The sequence below is a fragment of the Bombyx mori genome, chromosome 26, assembly GCF_030269925.1.
Source record: "Bombyx mori chromosome 26, ASM3026992v2".
Classification (NCBI taxonomy): Eukaryota; Metazoa; Arthropoda; class Insecta; order Lepidoptera; family Bombycidae; genus Bombyx; species Bombyx mori.
Genome location: NC_085132.1, coordinates 971,662 through 992,129, shown reverse-complemented (window position 1 = coordinate 992,129; position 20,468 = coordinate 971,662). Strand labels below are relative to the sequence as shown.

Genomic DNA, 20,468 nt, shown 5'->3' with positions numbered 1-20,468 from the left:
TTTCTATATTAATTTAGTGCAATTGCCCCCCTTAATTATCAAATTGAGCCCGTGTGACGCGTGGGTCCCACGTTGGGAAACACCGCTATAGACTGTAACGTGGGGTAGCCGATATTATTGACATTAGAATCAGTGTTAATATTCTGGACAATTAAAAAAAAAATTTTGACGACTTCACAATGAAAAATTCCCAGTTTGTGATCCAAAATGTAGAATTTATTGTTCATTTATTTAATTACTAAGATGGATGAATGAACTCACGGCCTACCAGCTTCTAAGTGTTAAATGGTTACCGGAGTCCATAGACATCTACAACGTTAAGCCGCCACCTACCTTGAGACAAGATGTCTCAGTTTTTATAGTACAACGGCTGCCCCACCCTTCAAAACGAAATGCATTAATTACTGCTTCACGGCAGATATAGGCAGGGCGGTGGTACCTACCCGTGCGGACTTATGAAACATCCTACAACTAGTAATAAGAGATAGTATAATGTACTCTTTGGCCGTAACTATGTATAGTGAACGTCTAGTGTATTTTCTGTGACCGTGACCAAGACGACACGCGCCATTTTGAATATTGACAAAACATCTACCAAAAGTCATTGAAATTTTATGTGATTGAAAAAAATAAGAATTTCTATTTGTATATTAACAATGGCTTGCAATGAAAATGTGGTGAAAAACATAGCCAACGAAGTGGCCAGAGAATGCCAATCGCAAAATGTGGCCGTGGATCCCGATTTCGTCATATACTTAATCGATTTATTACTGTTGAATCCGAAATACGGGAAATTGTTCACGAAAACTATAAACAGAAACAATTTACAGTTCTTCGTCGGTGATTGTGTTGATCTGCTGATACGTGAGTATTCCAACAAATATTGTATTTTAGCTAAGGACCTTTTTTAGAGTTTGGCCGGTCCTTAAAGTAACATATCTTACCATAGCAAAGGAAGTGAACAATAGAGCTCTCCCATAGACACAGCCTACTGAGTTTCTCGTCCGATCTACTCAGTGGATCGCATTTCCGATCCGGTGGTAGATTCTGCGAAGCACTGCTCTTGCTAGGGCTAGTGTTAGCAACACTCCCGGTTTGAGCCCCGTGAGCTCACCTACACGTCAAGCCGAAGCTGAAATAGCCTCTTAAAAGTACCAGCATAGGTAGGAAAAACAAAAATTTGAGCTCTATCTGTATTGAAGCAGTATTTTACAAACAGTATACCTGGGCTAATTTTGATGGTTATGATACTGTGGTCTTTAACGTTAGGGTCGATACATGATCGCGTTCTGTCTGCTTAGTGCGAGTTTTTTAACGTTCTCGATAGCGTAAAAGTTAACTCATTTTTGTGTGGAATGGAATCGTTTGCTACGTTTGCCGATAGGGGTGCTGTTCCAACTGCATACAAAATTGTGTTAGTTAACTTTTACGCTATCGAGATCGTTAAAAAGCTCGCACTATGCACACTGTTCTAAAATGTGAGACAGTCATACACGCTAACTTCAGCTTTTTATAACGTCCCAAGTCGCCAAAGGTCTCGCCTCACCTCCGCTCGTTTGGAGTTTGTTAACAGGATTTTAGTTTATTTAGCCCCAACGTAATTCTCTACTCCAAACGTGTGAGTGAAAGTCTGGCGTTTTATCGCCACCCCTAATGTTAGTTCTCGCAATATCTGTTAGAGCGCGTTTGACGGCGGATATTACGTACACCATAACACGTCGATAAGTAATTAGTAAGCGGATTCCGTTGCTTGTGAACTGATAATCTGCCCCTAAGACTCGTTGAAATCTAATTTACTGGTGGTAGGACGTCTTATGTCTTGTCTACGCGGTAGGCAGCGGCTTGGCTCTGCCCCTGGCATTACTGAAGTCCATGGGCGACGGTAACCACTCACCATCAGGTGGGCCGTATGCTCGTCTGCCTACATGGGCAATAAAATAAAAAAAAACGCACGGGTAGGTACCACTACCCCAGGTGGCGGCCTCCCCCCGGTGAAGGTCAAGGGGCGACCTGAGGGGGTGAGGCCGCGCGGCGCGCTACCAGCACTCTAGCGCGCTGCCGTGGAGTGAATAGAGCGACCGGTCGACGGTGTATCGCGTCCCGACACGGCAGGCTGGTTCTGGTCCAGCGGGGTATTCCGGGACACCAGCGGCACCGTCTGGGCGGCCCGACGGGCTGCCGTACCGAGACGGCCGACGTTTCAGAGCCTTCGATTAGCCTCGAAGGCTCCGTCGGCTGGGCGTCCTTGGGGTGAGCCGCGCCGTCTGGTTGTAGTGTTGACCGCGGTAGCCCCCCTACCTCATCCGGGTTCTGACCCTCGGAGGGGATCGGACGTCGGGTGTAAGAGTGCAGGGGAGTCGTTTAGTGGGTGGGCTCTAAAATCCTTGGGCCCGCGGTCTGCTCACAACACCATGCAGATCGTTGAGTCTCACATACCCCGCGCGCCCCTTTTGCGCGGGGACCTCGTAGGAGGTTCGGCCCTCTACCCGAAAAAAAAAAAAAAAAAAAAAAAAAAAAGGTACCACTACCCTGGTACCTCTTTAAGATAGCCGGAAGGGAACCGACGGCGCAGTGCCACCACTGCGCGGACCGCGACGAGGAAGACACAGCGGAACATACATTGGCGCGTTGCTCTGGATTCGACGAGCAACGCGCCGCCCTCGTCGCGGTCATTGGAGAGGACCTCTCGCTGCCGCGCGTCGTGGCTACGATGCTCGGCAGCGACGCGTCCTGGAAGGCGATGCTCGACTTCTGCGAGTCCACCATCTCGCAGAAGGAGGCGGCGGAGCGAGAGAGGGAGAGCTCTTCCCTTTCCGCACCGATCCGTCGCCGTCGAGCCGGGGGCCGGAGGCGGGAATACGCCCGTACGTCCCGGCCCCTGTAGGTGGCGGCCTCCCCCCGGTGATGGTCAAGGGGCGACCTGAGGGGGTGAGGCCGCGCGGCGCGCTACCAGCACTCTAGCGCGCTGCCGTGGAGTGAATAGAGCGACCGGTCGACGGTGTATCGCGTCCCGACCCGGCAGGCTGGTTCTGGTCCAGCGGGGTATTCCGGGACACCAGCGGCACCGTCTGGGCGGCCCGACGGGCTGCCGTACCGAGACGGCCGACGTTTCAGAGCCTTCGATTCGCCTCGAAGGCTCCGTCGGCTGGGCGTCCTTGGGGTGAGCCGCGCCGTCTGGTTGTAGTGTTGACCGCGGTAGCCCCCCTACCTCATCCGGGTTCTGACCTCGGAGGGGATCGGACGTCGGGTGTAAGAGTGCAGGGGAGTCGTTTAGTGGGTGGGTCCTAAAATCCTTGGGCCCGCGGTCTGCTCACAACACCATGCAGATCGTTGAGTCTCACATACCCCGCGCGCCCCTTTTGCGCGGGGACCTCGTAGGAGGTTCGGCCCTCTACCCGAAAAAAAAAAAAAAAAAAGGTACCACTACCCTACCTATTTCAGCCGTGAAGCAGTAATGCGTTTCGGTTTGACGGGTGGGGCAGCCGTTGTACTGTTAAAAGTGAGACCTTAGACCTTATGTCTCTAGGTGGGTGGCGGAATTTTCGTTGTAAATATCTATGAGCTCCGGCAACGACTTAATACCAGGTGGGCCGTAAGCTCGTTGACTCATCTAAGTAATAAAAATTAGTAGTAATTCTCACCCTTAGGTGACAGCACGTCGATCAAAACATTAAAGATGCAATTTACAATTCAAACTAATTACGACAAGCTGCAAAACCTCATCGACAAACACTTGGACTCCATCGACAACTGTCTCCGGCCTTTAGTTAACGAAATCCTCGACGAAGAACCGAATCCTGATGATGAAGCCCAAACGAAGAAGTTGTTCAGGAAAATATCCATATTTATCATACTCGCTAGTGGTCTGGGTAACCCAGGAGTTATAATCGTTGGTTTCTTTTTCGTACTGTTATTCTCCTATTAGGCAGTTGTAGTTACATTTGACCTAAAATTGCATAACGAAACGCCTGTCTAATTTCCAAAGTCTTTGAAAATGGCAAATCAGCATTTACTGGAAAAGGTTTAAGAGAAGTTATAAAAAATAATATTTAAAAAAAAATACAAAAAAACGCTTTTTTACAATAAGTTTATTTTCTTTCTTTTTCAGTGGGATTTTCTATAAAAGTGTTTTTTCGTTTTTTTTAAACTATTATTTATTTTTCATTTTTTAGTTTAAGTAGCATTGTGTATCATAAATAATTCATTATTGTATTTAAATTCAGGCAAATACAACAGTTTCCAATTTGCTAAATGAAAAAACAAGGCGCATAAATGTTTTTGTTGTTTTGACTGCCGAAAATAGATAAAGGGTCTAACTGTTAAAATATTGATTGGCATCGGTCCTTGATAAGTACGCCAAATTTCGAGTTAATCCGACATTTTGAAGGGGGTCAAAATCACAGTCAAAGATTCCGTTACATACGTACTAACATACGTATGAAGCTAATAAAAGCGTATTATAAACAGCGTGGGATTGTTATCGATTCTCAGAGAAACTAATCAGTAATTATACGTTCTAATTTGAGGCTTAAATTTAATGTCTTGAGATGGGCAGAAGCATCAACATGCTTCTGTCCACATTCGATGATAATTAGTAAAAGAGAGACATACCATCAATAACTACCGCCGCCTATAGCCTGGCCAGTGGGACTAGTCGAAAGCGCCTTAGTTCCGACGACCCATAACCTTGTCTGCACATTGCTTATGTCATTTCACAGACGTTAAAGGAAGGGATGGCCGCCTTAGAGAGCGTTTTCTCTTGGAACGACTTGAAGATGTTCGTTGCTTTGCCGAGAAATGAAAAACTAACCCAACTGAACGAGCTGATGGAGATCGTGTCGGGAGTTAGGATCTTCAATAGAGACTGCAAGAAAGGTGGAGAAGGGATACCTGATCGTAAGTAGAAATTGTATTTCAATTGAATTCTTTCGGAAGAGATGTGATTACTGGTGGTAGGACCTCTTGTGAGTCCGCGCGGATAGGTACCACTACTCTGTCTATTTCTGCCGTGAAGCAGTAATGCGTTTCGGTTTGAAGGGTGGGGCAGCCGTTGTAACTATACTGAAACCTTAGAACTTATATCTCAAGGTGGGTGGCGCATTTACGTTGTAGATGTCTATGGGCTCCAGTAACCACTTAACACCAGGTGGGCTGTGAGCTCGTCCACCCACCTAAGCAATAAAAAAAAAGGGAGACATCATTGGCTCTATGGTTGACTATCGTTGAGCGCGGGAGAAGATTTCCTTGAGGTGAATGTAGAAGAAGTAGAATGCATGCACAAAGTTCAAACTGTTTTAAGACCCTACCCAATCATTGAAAATGATCAAGGCTTCTATAAGCTGTGGTAATTCAGTGTTTTTTTTTTTTTTGCTCCCGATTAATAGAGTATCTCGCGACCTAAATGGTCTTAGTGGCTAATACCTAAAGCTCGTCGATATTATAATGTGAATAAAAACTAAATATTCTGTGACAAATTACACACAATCATCTGGCCCCAAGGTAGGATTCTCTGTGTACCACGGGACCCAGAAACAATATACTTATATATTAAGGGCAAATATAGAAATTAAACACCTAACCTAACCTAATCTAAACAAAAGAGCAAATATACTTATTCATATTCATGTTTGCCTGATACGAGAATCCACACCCAAAATCCTTGCCCATGATGTATAAGTTGGGGTAAAAATATGCAGGGTGATGACACTTACACACATAAATAGGGTGAAATTCGCCAAGTCCTCTCTTTTTCTAACTGGGTGCCTATTCTTAATTGAATAATATCTTCAGCTAAGAACGCACTTATTTCAAGGTAATATCGTGCCACTTTTGAAAGGGAAATTTGATAGGGCTTTCTAAATACGTGCACCTCTGACGCCGCCGCCGTCGCAACTAGTCTAGCTGTGGCATACCCCCGCAAGTCACACCGCCCGCCGCGCCTCGCAACGCACCGCAAAACGCACCGCAAAACGCACCGCCAGTAGCTGTGGCCAGGCCCTTAACCTTGCGCATCATGGCTTCTATTGCTAATATGGCTACTATCAAGCACAGCTTTTTATCTTTTTTTATCTGCCTCCGGGATTTTAACCCAGGCATATTCTCATCGCTTGGTACAAGTGCACTTGGCGTCTTATGGTGTAAGCCACGATTACTTCGCCAAATATACGCCAAGACAATTCTAAGTTAACGGAAGTGCATCGCGTACTATTTCTTTCTAGTGCCTTTTGACTTGGTGGATGCGGGTAAGGCTTGCCTGACGGCCTTTTCGAATTCCTTGATAACTGTCATGCAAAGAGTCAACACGCTCACCACGGCCATCGAAGACACTGTCGTGATCCAAGATGAAACTGGGAACGTATTGATCGATGTTAGAAGAAACAGCGGACTGTCGAAGTTAGTATACATTAAGAGATTTATCGCAAACTTTGAACAAGATTATCTGTCTATTATCTAAGAATATCCTCTCTTTCAATTAGAAAATATACACAATGGCGTGATATCGTTTACTACAAGCGTGTCAGTTTTTATGAGCTAACACAAGGACTAGCTCATAGATCATGGCTCATACGTGATGTTAATCAGTTATCGGATCTCGTAAACGCCACAATATGAATACCGCCTATTTCAGACCTAATCCTAGGATTGAGGACTCAATTCTATTTGTATAATATAGTTGTCCTATCCTTCAAGCCAAAATGCACGATTGCTTAGTGGGAAAAAGAAGCAATAAAAATGCTCTAAACTTCGTAGATCAGCCACAACAGATGTAAGGCACTTTCAACCAATCATTATGGTCAGTATCCACTTCGGATAGACGGTTGACAAAATATTGTTGTATTTTTTTTTCTACCTCTGCTGATAGCCTCGAAAGGCCACTTCAGCTTCACCCTAACGTGTGTAGGTGAGCTCACGGGGCTCAAACCGGAGTGTTGCTAACATTGAACCTAGCAAGAGCAGTGCTTCGCAGAATCTACCGCCAGATCGGAAACGCGACCCACTGAGAAGATCCGACGAGAAACTCAGTGGGCTGTGTCTATGGGTTAATTCGCTCGTCGAGCCCTTCGTCACGAGCGAAGGGTTCGACGAGGACGGTGACCGGTGCTTGTGGTGCCTAAAAACACCGTTAATGGATCGTTGTTGTATTGTGTTTCAGTGATGATTACAATGAAATATTTCAATTGTTAGCGTTCAATCGACAGTACGAAGTGTTCACCAGGAAGCTGCTGTGTGACGTGGAGACGATGTTACAGAGAGGAGCGCATTACGTTGACCGAGTGAAGAAGGTTCTCGAAGAGTTACACGATACCGTCAAATATAAAACCGCCGTCCCGACTGTGACAGTCTATGTGCGTTATTCCTTACCTTTAATTATATATTTCATTTAATAACTTGGAACCAGTTTTTTGCCCATTTAGCTGTCAGTAGCTTCGGGGGGACTATTATTCTAGCTACACCTTTTTGTTATTGTTAAACTCATAGGGCTTAGCTGGAAAGCGTCTGGCTTAGGATAAGCAGCGCTTCGTTGAATAATATACCACCTGATTGGAATTGCGCCCACTAAGAATATTCAGCGAGAAACATAGTATTACCCCCAGTAATGAATGAGTGGGTAGCAATACGATCTCATGTATTTTTATAAAAAAGCTACAAAAGCGAGAAAGCCCTTCAACATTTTTTCAACTTTTCTTGCAATATTTTTTTTTATTGTTTAGGTGGGTGGACGAGCTCAGAGCCCTCCTGGTGTTAAGTGGTTACTGGAGCCCATAGACATCTACAACATAAATGCGCCGCCCACATTGAGATATAAGTTCTAAGATCTCAGTATAGCTACAACGGCTGCCCCACCTTTCAAACCGAAACGCATTACTGCTTCACGGCAGAAATAACCAGGGTGGTGGTACCTACCCGTGCGGACTCACAAGAGGTCCTACCACCAGTAAACTAATCAGTACCACCATGTAATATGGTGCAAATACAAATAATACATAGAAAAAATTGCTCTAAAGTCAATGTTCATTCGTTTGTTCCACCACAGCCACTCTTCGCCAAGCTCTGGCAGACTTGGCGAGCCATGCAAAACACCATGTACCTGGTGTCGACGGCGAACCGTCTCATGTCCGTTCTGACCAGCATACAGGAACAAACGAAGATACCGTACAACGTATTGGATATCATGCTTAGTGGCAAAGAGATACTCTCTGACCAGGTACGTTCGTAAGCCCAAAGGTCACTGGTACCGCGGTCCACGTCATCTCAATTTTTTTTATTGCTCAGGTGGTTGGACGAGCTCACGGCCCAACTGGTGTTAACTGGTTACCGTAGCCCATAGACGTCTACAACGTAAACGCCGCCACTCAACTTGAGAAAATAATTCAATTCCGCAGTTCAATCCTACAGTCTGCGGGATTCGAACACTGGCACATTGCCATCGCGCCCTACGCACAAACCGGGCGTCTTAACCTTTAGGCCAAGACATTTGACGGTTAAACAATATAACTGAGATCTCGACAAGTCTCAAAATGAGTGACGGCAAACACATTGCCATTTGCATAGGCTCCGAAAACCACATACCACCAGGTAGACTTTTCTTTATTGCCCTTGTAAGCATACGAGCATACGATCCACCTAATGGTGAATGGTTACCGTCGCCCATGAACTTCAGCAATGCCAGGGGCAGAGCCAAGCCGCTGCCTATCATTAAGTACTCTTCACAAGCCTCATCTGAAGGAGGAAATGTCATAGCGCTCGGGAAACACAGTGGAGGGGAGCACACTCCAAAGCCGGATGGTACGTGGCAAGACTGTGCAATAGTTTACCTATTGCAATACCCAAGTGAATCAGAATAAAACAAAAGAGTAATAAAAGAGACAAGGTGATGTAATATTAGTGATTTTGACGAAACTGCTTTTATATTTTAAACTATCAACTTTAACATATTATTACAAATAAAGTTGCCTACAGGAACGCATGTGTGGGCGCATCAGTATGGAAGACAGATTATCCCTCGGTGCTTTGAAGAATTATGTCGCGTACGATAGCTTTTCCACACCGAACGATAGATACGTCCAGGTATTAAAATTTATGAATCAATTAACCAAAGTTTAACAAAACCCCTCACAAAATTATTCAACTTTTACTTTGTAGGTACCTAGTATTGTAAAGGTTAATGAGATACTTTCTTATTTAGATTTTTATTAGTGATGCGGTATATTGTGAGCACGCCGAAGTATGTTCCACAATCAGCGTCTGTCGTATAAATTTAACAAAACATTGATTTGCACTGACAGATGGTAGGGTCAACAAATAAAAAGAAAGTAAAAAGAAAAACATGTTTATTTTGGTGCCCTAATATATGCTATAATGATATATGCTAATGGTGCTATCATAACAAATAATAATAATAACAAATAACAACAGAATTTGAGAGAAAACAGAGCCCGTCGAGACAGTGTGAGAACAAAGTCAAAACTGATATTTTTTTTACTTACTACTTTCTTACCTTAATTGTTATTACCGAAGACGCTTCCGTTGGAAGCCAAAGGCTCGTAGCCCTTACAGAAAAAAGACAAGCAGTTACTAAATGTACCAAATAACTTAAGTTCCTAGGTTTCTGTGCCGTGTGCCTCGGCGTGGGTGCTCTAATCCCGAGCAATATGAAGATCGGTCTTATCAAGTGTCAGGGACGACGTTATGGATTCTGTAGTGTCAAAATGGCGGCCAAATTCAGCAAAGACCCTCAACGGTACGACTTTGCTATTATAGTTTGGATACATTAGATGCCTATATACCTACAATTATTTCAGGTGCTAATAACATTTTAAAATTTCCAATTTGTCCAGTCTGAGCGCATTTTATCTGATCCTCCAGATCTAGTCTTAGTTCTTTCAGGCACTCCAAGCACCGGTCACCGTTCCCATCGAACTTATCAAATGCAACAAAAGTCGACCTGCGACTTATCTTATAGACCAAACCCACTGAGTTCTACTGGTGGTAGGACCTCTTATGAGTCCGCGCGGGTGGGTAACACCACCCTGCCTATTTCTGCCGTGAAGCAGTAATGCGTTTCGGTTTAAAGGGTGGGGCAGCCGCTGTAACTATACTTGAGACCTTAGAACTTATATCTCAAGGTGGGTGGCGCATTTACATTGTGGATATCTATGGGCTCCAGTAACCACTTAACACCAGGTGGGCTATGAGCTCGTCCACCCATCAAAGCAAAAACTTCAGAGGTGTCAAGGGACACCCGGATGGAACGAAGTTCCTTTCGATTAATTAGTGAAGGAATTGTATTTTTTTTTTGTTATAATAATAAATTACGGCACTATGAAGAAGAAAAAAACAATACTATGAACTAAATTACTATTGTTGAAACGCTATCTCGAGAAACTGTACTCATTACGCGGACCAATCGGATACGAGCAATGTCACGCGATAAGCGCCTACACGTTGATTGGTCAGAATGACGGATCTAAAAAGTGTCGTGACAACTTTTCGTAAGAATTTTTTCCGTCTAGCCCCCTTTCACAACGCGCGATAAGGAACTTCGTTCCAAAAAAAAAGTTTCTCGCCGGATCTTCTCAGTGGGTCGCGATTTCGATCCGATGGTAGATTCAGGAAAGCACTGCTCTAGCTAGGGCCTACCAAACCGTAGTTGGAATAGCCCTTTAGGTTACCAAAGATTAGGTATGGCAACAAAAGTAAAAAAGCCTTTTTTTTATTGCTAGGATGAGTGGACGAGCTCACAGCCCACCTGGTGTTAAGTGGTTACTGGAGCCCATAGACATACAACGTAAATGCGCCACCTACCCTGAGACATTTGGGAGGTGCAGCGCCGTGTCCTGGTCGCAAAGATAGGACCTGACTTGTCGCTGCCTGGCGTCGTGGCATCGATGCTTGGCGGCGATAAGTTCTGGAAGGCTATGCTCGACTTCTGCGAGTGCACCATCTCGCAGAAGGAGGCGGCGGGGCGAGTGAGGCAAAGCTCTCCTCACTACGCAGAAACCCGCCGCCGCCGAGCAGGGGGTCGGGACCGGGGTCGTATCCGTGACCTGGCCCCCTAAGAGCTAGGGGTCCCACCCGTTTTGTGCGGGGAGAGACCCAGACGTGGGGTGGCGTGCTTTGCACGCTCACCCGCAGTAGGAAGCCGGGTGATGGTAGACCGCGTTCCCCCGACCGCTCTGGGGGAAGGTGTAACGCAGCGCCATCAAAGCGGGCTCTCGGCCCGCTGAACGATGGAACCGGTGGTCGTGTCGCTGGCAGCCGCCGGTCCGGCGTCCGTGGGACGGTGGGATGGATGTAATGTGCTCTGCGTCAACCCTGTCCCGCCGTTTCAATAGCCCCAACTGGGCTCCGGCCCGGTTCGAGGTAGGGCGCCGGTTGTGAGCGGCAGGAGTTTTTAGTGAGGTTCAACTCCCACATACCGGGGAACCGGCGATTTTCTCCTGTGGAAAAAAAAAACCTACCCTGAGACATAAGTTCTAAGGTCTCAAGTATAGTTACATTTACAACGGCTGTCCCACTCTTCAAACCGAAACGCATTACTGCTTTACGGCAGAAATAGGCAGGGTGATGATACCCACCCGCGCGGACCCACAAGAGGTCCTACCACCAGTAAAGTTGACTCTACAATTTCGAGTACAAGAAGTTTACAAGAAAACATATTGATATGGATGCGCTACAACTGGATAACGAGGAAGAACTGCGAATCGCGATATAACTCGGTCACTGTGACAAGTGATCCAATTGACATTGTTAATAACTTTCGGCTAGTGTGCGATTTCAGACTATTTTTAGGTACGTGAATGAAGTATTGGAATACGCGAGAAACAATCCCCATGTTATAAACCTGCTCAATATTGTGGAAGATGCTTTTAGCGTTAAAGATATTGACAATCTGATAACGAAACACGAACCTAAAAGTATGTTTTTTTTTAATTATTAATGTGGTTTTTTTTTAAATAAATGAAATAACAGTATTTCCAGCCAGCACTGAACACATTTACATAACGGAACAAAGACGATGGAGGCTAGAGGTAAGGAGCACCACGCTTTTTTGGGGGACAAGTTGAAAATTGTCCACTTATAAACACTGAAACAGCAAGTTATTGTTCGAAGACTCCGAAATAGCGCTAGTGTAGCAAGTGGAAATGATATGGCGCGTTTATGGCGCTGTTTTTAAAATCCTTCCACTAGCTACTATGGCGCCACCTTAATTGGCTGTATTTCAGTGGACACTTTTTAATACACTGAGATGGTCCTCCTTAGTTATATCCTTCATGGTAAAAACGTATCAAAGGTCGTAGAAAAACTATCGAACAATAACGCCAATAAAAAAAAAACATGTGTGCAATTCACACGTGGTAGAAGTAAAACCTTCAAACATTAAAATACAATTATCCTAATTGTCTAAATTTTTGTAAAATTTTATCATTGGTAAATGAGGTATCTTTTATAGTATGAGGTAGCGCCCTCTGTGAATTGATATTTTAATAATGTGTTCTATCTCATTCTCTCGCCGGCTGAATCCTATAAATTTAAGTGTTTGTGTCTCTATGGACTTATTTTTTCGTTTCATCGAGTTTGAAATCACGATTCTAAAGAAGTTTCATTTCAAAAAATAAGCTAATATTTACCCACTTAACACAACTTATTATTGTAATGATTGCAGAGCATTGTATAAATTAGAAAAAAATTGCTCATGGTCCTTTTAGTTTTAGGCAGTTTTAACCTTTAGATATTAACCATGCTAGTATATGTATGTGATACTGGAAATGATATTACCATACTCTGATCAATAGACAATAACGCAAACTAAAATAATTAAAATAATATTCACTTAAACAAGTAAAAATGAGTTTGTTTTCATAAACCGTTTGCAGCTAAGGTCTCGGATAAGGACATCCAAACAGAAACCCATCCGATAGAAGAGCACATTGAGAGAAATTATTCCTGGGACCTGTGGGAGTGGAAACGTCGAGCGTGCAAATGGGTAAACAGTATTCATTCAATGTCAAATTAATTGTATTCAGTATTTATATATCTCTCTTCTATATGGTTCCCTCACTGCTGAGGATCGCGACCACATGTTACTTTCCTGCACGGTGTTCGGTCATGGGTAACACGGACCTCGTAGTATTGATTACCACCAGCCGCTTTCTTAACCAGATCTGACCATCTGGCTGGTGCCCAAAGCTCGCTTGCCTTCTATGCGACCCAAAATTATGAGCTTCTCTAATTCATGTCTGGGAGACCGCCTGCTGTGTCCGAAGAAGCTCATAACACGTTCTTGGCAAATGGCAGAAAGCCTTTTTTTGATGTTTAGCTTTATTAAAATGGACTCGTTAGTTGTCATGGCAGTCCATGCTATTCGTAACATCCTCCGCCACACCCACATTTCAAATCCATCGTTTTTTTGCCGTCGCGGCTTTTCATGCACCACGTCTCTACTCTGTAGACGCATATGTAAAGTCCATTGCCCGCACTTTTATTTATGCACACTCTTAAACCCCAGACACAGTCTACTGAGTTTCTCGCCGGATCTTCTCAGTGGGTCGCGTTTCCGATCCGGTGGTAGATTCTGCGAAGCACGGCTCTTGCTAGGGTTCGTGTTGGCAGCATCGTCAGGTTTGAGCCCCGTGAGCTCACCTACTAGTTAAGGATACGCTGAAATAGCCTCTCAAGGCTCTCAGCTAGGTAGGAAAAAAAAAGCACACTCTAATTATCGTTTCAATATTCGCTCAGGCAACAATAGTGAACAGTCGTACGCATTCGACACAAACTGACTACAGTCACCTGAGGTCCGAGATACATTGCCAAACTTTTGAAAATCGCGACAAATCGCTTCAGACCATGAAGAGTGCCGGAATTAATACGATTCCGAATAAGGTATTCGTTTGGGGCTTGAGGGGTCGAATCGGCGATGGTCAGCACGCAATGAACTTAGGCGTGGAACATAATGTCGAAAAGAAAAAAGGTGAGCTTTTGCTAGTTTAGCAAGTTATAAGTATTTTTGTCAATTATTTAATTTTTTATTGCTTAGTTGGGTGGACGAGCTCACGGCTAACATGGTGTTAAGTGGTTACCGAAGCCCATAGACATCTACAAAGTAAATGTCGATACCTACCTTGAGATGTGAGTTCAAAGTCCACCCTGCAAACCGCAACGCATTACTGCTTCACGGTAGAAATAGGCAGGGTGCTAGTGCGGACTGTGCGGACTTACTACTTTTTTATTGTCCCTATAGGCAGACGAGCATACGGCTCACCTGATGGTGAGTGGTTACCGTCGCTGATGGACGTCTACAATGCCAGGGGCAGAGCTAAGCCGCTGCCTACAGTTTGTTCTACCATCGTTAAAATTTCCTTTCCTTGACGTATGCTAAAAAGAAAAGAATTGTGGGATTGGTACAGCCAAACCCCTACAACCGTAAGACGAATAAATAACCTGTAATTGAGTTCGTTGATCTCGCGACCCGCGAACTGCGGTTTTTTTTAAATAGATATTGAGCCCAAGGGCTTTCCGTCTTCAACATAACGAAGGTGAGCTCTAAGGTTCAGCCTCTCGAAAAATACTCAGGGAATCGTTTCACTACACTTTGTAAATCCAAAGTAGCATTTAATTTTGATATAAATAGTAACTTAGAAACGTAATCTCCTGTTAAATTAACAAAAAAAGAATTTATAGTGACGTCATTGCAATTAAAAAGCGTGTAAAATAAAGTGTATTATCTATGATAATTTGTACCATGAAACATGAAGATTTAGAACATGATCTGAGGCGGTCATAGACAATAATAATGTTGCCACAATTGTTAATGGCGAGTGCGATCTCAACCGGTTTTGTTGTTGAACTTAATAATTGAAGACATGAAGGGATTAAGTACAATTTTTGAGATTTTTGAGTTTTTAAATTGAGTGAAGGTGTAATGTGCCTATAAACCATATTAGACCTTAACACTTCAGGTTTAAAGGCTATTTTCGAAATGACATGTGATGGAGTTATGTACGAAGAAAAAGTAGAAGTAACAAAAGCTTGTTCCTCTTTTACTCCAAATTAACAAATTGTATCATATCCCCTTCATCCACTTATGTCTTCAATTACGGTTCCTTCGGGCGATAGTTCTCGGTTTATCTATAGCACGAGTGGTGATTCGTTCTCGCTCACACTTTACTGTAAGCCAGATCTTTCTCTTTCACTCAGACTTTTCTCGCACTTCATAATTTATCTATGATTTCTAGAACAAACAGTCTCAGTGTGCACGTGGCCATGTGCGGGATATAATCGCGACGAATCTACTAGCACCGGCTCTCTATCGGACGAATACGTACAGTTTTATAAGCCGGACCTTGTTGAATAGTAGTATTGGATTTTATGTTATCTTTGGACAAATAAAGAAAAACAAATTTAAAAAAAAACCTGTTTATTATTTCTATTTGACAATTTCCGACGTTTCGTTTTTTTTTTAATCTGAGCGTACTCTGGACTGCGGTATCAATCATAAGACGATATACTGGATTCAGAACAAATCTGATTCCCGGTGTGGCAGGGGAAGTTCAATGAAACAGAAGAAACATTTAAATATCTATGACTGATCGTCTCGTGAGCACAAAGGCTCCGAACGGATCCGAAACTTCGAATAATACAGTGGCGTAGCGTGGTGGGGGTGGGGGGTGCGGCACTTCTTAGGGGGCGGCAAAATTTCACAATAAATAATAAAAATATTTGTACCCTTTCATATTTTTATCGCAATTACAAATTTGGACCGATTGAACTAGTAGTACCGTCTATACTAACTCGGGGGATTCCCCGTATTTTATAATAGCAAGGAAGTATGTGATGCTTTGACAATTCAAAGAAAGGTTTATTGATGTATAGTATACATTAATTCTAGAATTTCATCAAAGTGAAATACCTAAATAAAAGGGCGGTAAAATTGTCTTCCGCTCCGGGCGGCTGACACCCACGCTACGCCACTGGAATAATATCAAAATAATAATATCAAATTATCTATTGTACACAATATAATGCTTAATTATCTTCTCAGTCTATGCAAGTTCTGTATGGCGTCTCTCGCGAAGGTTATGTCTTCGGCGCGCTGACGGAGAGACCTCGCCTCCTCGAGGAGGGCTTCGTGTGACGTCACCAGAACTGATAAAGACTTGGGAAGTATAGTATCGGGAATGCTCAGCTTATTGTATTTAACCTAAAAAATAATAACATTTTTAATATCTCCCTACTACTTGCTATTAGTTCGTGACATTAATATTATAGTTGCCATTATAAAAAATAATAATAATAATAAAAGTTAATGATCTCCCTATCTTTTTTGTTTGTTTACACGAACGAACGTGTCAACGAGCTTGGTATTAAGCGGATATATGAGCCCATAGATATATTTTTTTTTATTGCCCATGTAGGCAGACGAGCATACGGCCCATCTGATGGTTACAGTCACCCATGTACTTCAGCAATGCCAGGGGCAGAGCCAAGCCGCTGCCTACCCCAATATCCTATTATAATGTAAATGTGGTCACAACTCCTTGACACGTGAGTTTGAAATCTCAATTATATTGTACCTAGTTTTTATCTTCCAACCCAAACACAGAACTGCTTCACGGCAGAAATAAATAGGGTGATGTTTCCTTTCCTTGTGGACTTAGAATTTATTCTCCTTTTTCTTTTAACCCTGGGGAATCCATTTACGGATAGCCAGTCGAGGGTGTAGGTAACAGACTGGATTATGTCAGACTCCAGCGCCTCCAGAGAGGAAGAGGGCCACGAGGCAAGGTCCTCCACCTCCCTCAATTCCTCGCAGGAGACTACGCCTTGGAAAAAGAATAGAATACCTCCTACCACCAATAACTACCTATTGGTGATCATAGGACACTGGTACAATATTCAAAGAGTACTGCAACATATTTTCTGGTGAATTCCTTAGTTGACTTCAACAACACCCATGGTCTCTTCCCAAGAAACCCGTTGATTCTATTCTAGACTTAGACACAAGCAACAAGAATATAAATAGTATATTCCATAATGATATTAATATAATGCATACAGACCTTTGCTTTAGTACAGCTTTCTTCATAAGAAACTACCTTTTGCTTGAGTTGTCTTATGTAATCCTGGACATTATCTGGCCCAGGGTTTTGATTAGACAATGACTCCCTGGACATTTCCAATTCCCTTCTCAGTTCATCGATAAACTTTATGTTCTTCTCGATCCGTCTCTGTAATTCTAGATCTTTGTGTTTAAGTTTCAGAATCTCATAGTCATCTTCTAGATTCTCTGTAATGTCTTTCGTTTGCTCTAAGGATATGGAGACGTGATCTAATTGGTTTATACCAAGTGATGATTGGCTTGCTGCCAGTTTGTCGAGTAGCTGTTGGTATTTTTGGGGTAATGTGTCAATGCGTATGTTGAGCTTCGCTAGGGTTTCTGATGCAAGGTTAGCTGGAAATTATTAGGAGTAAAGAATGAACAGTTTGAAGAAATGTTTTTTTTATGTATAATAACATTTATCTTGTGTATTTTTATCAGACAGAGTTTGTAGACATATTTTTACCACATGCTCGCAAAATCTGGTATGATCTAACCCTGCCCAACTTTGATGTATTGTCAATACTCATCCACCAATTTGTTTTCCTTCAAACTTGGTTTGTAAAGATCAGAAGGCACCAGCAAATTAAATGTGCCCTGGATAAGTTTGTGAGCAGCAGTGACCACTTAATATCAGATAAGCTGTGCATTACATTATAGAAAATCAAAAGTACATGAATGTTAATTATTTTATCATTTCATTTATGGAAATAGTGGATAAAACATTATGGCAGAATGGGAAGTAGGATTTTGTAGTATTTAAAATATTTTATATTATTTAATATCAATTATTTATATATTTTAACTGTATTGTTACAATATGTCATAATGAGGATGCCATTCAGGACACGTTCTTTAAAAAGCGTATTTTAGCATACTAAAAAAAGGGTATTTCAAACTTATTTATTCAAGTTACATACATTTTCAAGTGCTTTTATTTGATTAAATTAAAACACTAGTTGTTATTGGGTCTTAAAGGTCTCTGGCACAGTACCGGCAATGCTGAACTGGTGGTGAGTGTAGTTACAACTGATGTATCTATTTTATTTGATTCGTTCACAGTGAAGAATGCCAGGTTTCCAGTAGTAACAAAAAAAAAATACACTTAATTGTTAATATTTTATATTTTAACAAATTTATCAGCTAACGTAGTGTTATCAAAACTGGGAAATTTCACAATACTTTCAATCTTCTTCGCTACATTTAACATCAGTTCTTCAGAAAACATCGGCCCCATGAGCTGCAGGGATAACGGAAGACCATTTTTAGATAGTCTGATCGGTATTGAAACTGCTGGTATTCCGGCCATGTTTGCTGGTTGTGTGCAAAAATCTTGAAAAGCACATTGATCACGATTATTCTTCAATGAGAAATCTTCATAAGACGGCGCGTCAGATAATGTGGTTGGTGTCAATAGAAGATCAACTTTATCCTCCCCATTAAAAACTTTATTAAAATCATCTGATATAAGCCTTCGTAGTTTCAAAGCTTTAATAAAATATTTGTTGTAGTTTCTCGTCAGTAGAAAATAGTTCCCTGTTAAAATCCTAGATCTTACCACCTCACTGAATCCTCGTAGCCTCGATGACGCATACAATTCTTCTGTGGAATATGTCTCATCAGTTCTAAGACCATATTCAATACCATCATATCTAGCCATGTTGCTTGCGACTTCACATTGATTCAGTATAGAATATACTACTATTGAAGCTGAGGAATATGGCAAAGAGACTTGTTTTACAATACAGTTTTCTTTTTCAAGAATATCACTAACATAACTCCATGTGTCTATTACTTCCCTATCCATCCCCTCACAATGATATTCTTTTGGTATACCAATCTTTACGGATGACATATCAATATCTTGAATTTCTATTGGTTTATAATCTCGTTTGATAGTCGTAGAGTCTAAGTCATCAGGACCTGCCACTGAATTCAATACGGCAACACAATCATCAATATCTCTTGTCAGTATTCCTGGTACATCCATTGAATTTACTAAAGGTATTAGGCCATAACGTGACACCAGGCCATATGAGGGTTTTAACCCAACAACACCACATAAAGCTGCTGGATTTCTAGTTGAACCACCAGTGTCAGAGCCTATTGCAGCTACGCATGATCCGGTGGTCACGGCAACAGCGCTTCCACCAGAGCTGCCACCAGCTATTTTCCAGTTATTTCTTTCGTACTGCCATGGGTTCCGGGTTGGACCGAATATGGAATCGATGGTACCGGAGCCCATTGCAAATTCGTCTAAATTACATTTTCCTACCAAACAAGCGCCGGCTTTCCTCAATCTTGCGTATACCGTAGCGTTGTATGTAGGAACGAAGTTTTTTAGCATTTCTGAGCCGCATGTCGTCGGTATATTACTAGTACAGAAATTGTCTTTTATTCCGATGGTAATACCGTCCAGAGTCTTCGGTTTTCTGTCGACGTAAAGTCGTTTTTCGCTTTCGATTGCGTGACTTTCTGCTTCGTCGTCAGTTATAGTGGTAAAGGCATTCAATTCGATACTCTGTATGGCCTTTTGTAGACACAAATCAACAAAACTTGTCGGCGTTAGTATTTTATCACGATACGCCCTGTGTATCTCTTTTATCGTGTAAGATGACAATTTATTCATTATTTTTGCTAATAAAATAATATCGCATATTCATAACAAGTAGCATAGACAATGCATTACTGAGGTTAATAAATATGATCTGAATTACAGCTGATATTAACGCGGCTAAATTTAAAGAATGGTTTCGTTCCTCAGTCGGATTATATGTACCTTATACACTTATAATTTATACACTTACCTTCTCCAATGTACTCCTCAATTTCGCGTTTTGTTAAACTATCTATTATTTGTTCATCGTTTTCAAGCGTTTCTCCTGTAACCGTCATTTTTTCACGATATGCATCACAGTTTTTTCTGTTACGGTACATTTTAAAATTGACGCAAGACGCAATTTTTTTTTATTAACTTGTCCATCGTATAGGCAAAGGGAATATAATTCATAATTCGTTTGCATCTTAAGTTAAAGCCACGTCTGTTGTCTGAAAAGTAAAAGCCCACTGAGTTTTTCGCCGGATCTTTTTAGTGAGTCGCGTTTCCGATTCTGTAGTAGATTCCGCGAAACATTGCTCTTGCTAGGGCCAGTGTTAACATCACTCCGGTTTGAGCCCCGTGAGCTCGCGTACACGTCAAGGAAAAGCTGAAATAACCTCTCAAGGCTATCAGCATAGGTAGGGGGAAAAAATAAAAAAATAAAAAAGTGAAATGAAATAATTGGGTGTAGAACGAAAGAATATAGAATTAAATGAGATAACTTAAGACAACACTCTAGGTATCAGGGGAATAAACTCTCGTTAAAATGGT

General features: G+C 42.3%; 3 protein-coding genes across 3 annotated transcripts; 1 reads left to right on the top strand and 2 right to left on the bottom strand.

Annotated features, from left to right (window-relative positions):
- Positions 1–549: 549 nt before the first annotated feature.
- On the top strand, positions 550–15,413 carry LOC101746596 (cilia- and flagella-associated protein 206). The gene is made up of 12 exons (XM_004932957.4): positions 550–864; positions 3,648–3,889; positions 4,719–4,896; positions 6,219–6,393; positions 7,154–7,346; positions 8,036–8,206; positions 8,962–9,069; positions 9,600–9,742; positions 11,794–11,918; positions 12,879–12,988; positions 13,741–13,972; positions 15,237–15,413. The coding sequence occupies exons 1-12, from the start codon at positions 657–659 to the stop codon at positions 15,353–15,355; spliced, it is 2,004 nt and encodes a 667-aa protein (XP_004933014.1). The 5' UTR covers positions 550–656; the 3' UTR covers positions 15,356–15,413.
- On the bottom strand, positions 15,402–20,293 carry LOC101746454 (uncharacterized). Its single transcript, XM_004932956.5, has 3 exons — positions 19,906–20,293; positions 17,061–17,452; positions 15,402–16,201 (listed from the first exon to the last, which is right to left on the bottom strand). Exons 1-3 carry the CDS (start codon positions 20,033–20,035, stop codon positions 16,031–16,033), a joined length of 693 nt encoding a protein of 230 aa, XP_004933013.1. The 5' UTR covers positions 20,036–20,293; the 3' UTR covers positions 15,402–16,030.
- LOC101746315 (glutamyl-tRNA(Gln) amidotransferase subunit A, mitochondrial) lies at positions 18,204–19,908 on the bottom strand. The gene has a single exon (XM_012696253.4). It carries the CDS (start codon positions 19,725–19,727, stop codon positions 18,219–18,221), a length of 1,509 nt encoding a protein of 502 aa, XP_012551707.2. The 5' UTR covers positions 19,728–19,908; the 3' UTR covers positions 18,204–18,218.
- Positions 20,294–20,468: the final 175 nt, after the last annotated feature.

What these genes read in the sequence shown, in the direction of transcription:
- LOC101746596 (XM_004932957.4), top strand. Translation starts at nt 657, where the DNA reads ATGGCTTGCAATGAAAATGTGGTGAAAAACATAGCCAACGAAGTGGCC. An exon ending in GTAACCCAGGAGTTATAATC is followed by an intron (nt 3,890 to 4,718) that starts GTTGGTTTCTTT and finishes GTCATTTCACAG; the next exon opens with ACGTTAAAGGAAGGGATGGC. An exon ending in TCCCGACTGTGACAGTCTAT is followed by an intron (nt 7,347 to 8,035) that starts GTGCGTTATTCC and finishes GTTCCACCACAG; the next exon opens with CCACTCTTCGCCAAGCTCTG.
- LOC101746315 (XM_012696253.4), bottom strand. Translation starts at nt 19,727, where the DNA reads ATGAATAAATTGTCATCTTACACGATAAAAGAGATACACAGGGCGTAT.
- LOC101746454 (XM_004932956.5), bottom strand. Translation starts at nt 20,035, where the DNA reads ATGTACCGTAACAGAAAAAACTGTGATGCATATCGTGAAAAAATGACG. An exon ending in TGAGGAGTACATTGGAGAAG is followed by an intron (nt 17,453 to 19,905) that starts GTAAGTGTATAA and finishes AATAATTTCCAG; the next exon opens with CTAACCTTGCATCAGAAACC. An exon ending in AAAGCTGTACTAAAGCAAAG is followed by an intron (nt 16,202 to 17,060) that starts GTCTGTATGCAT and finishes ATTATTTTTTAG; the next exon opens with GTTAAATACAATAAGCTGAG.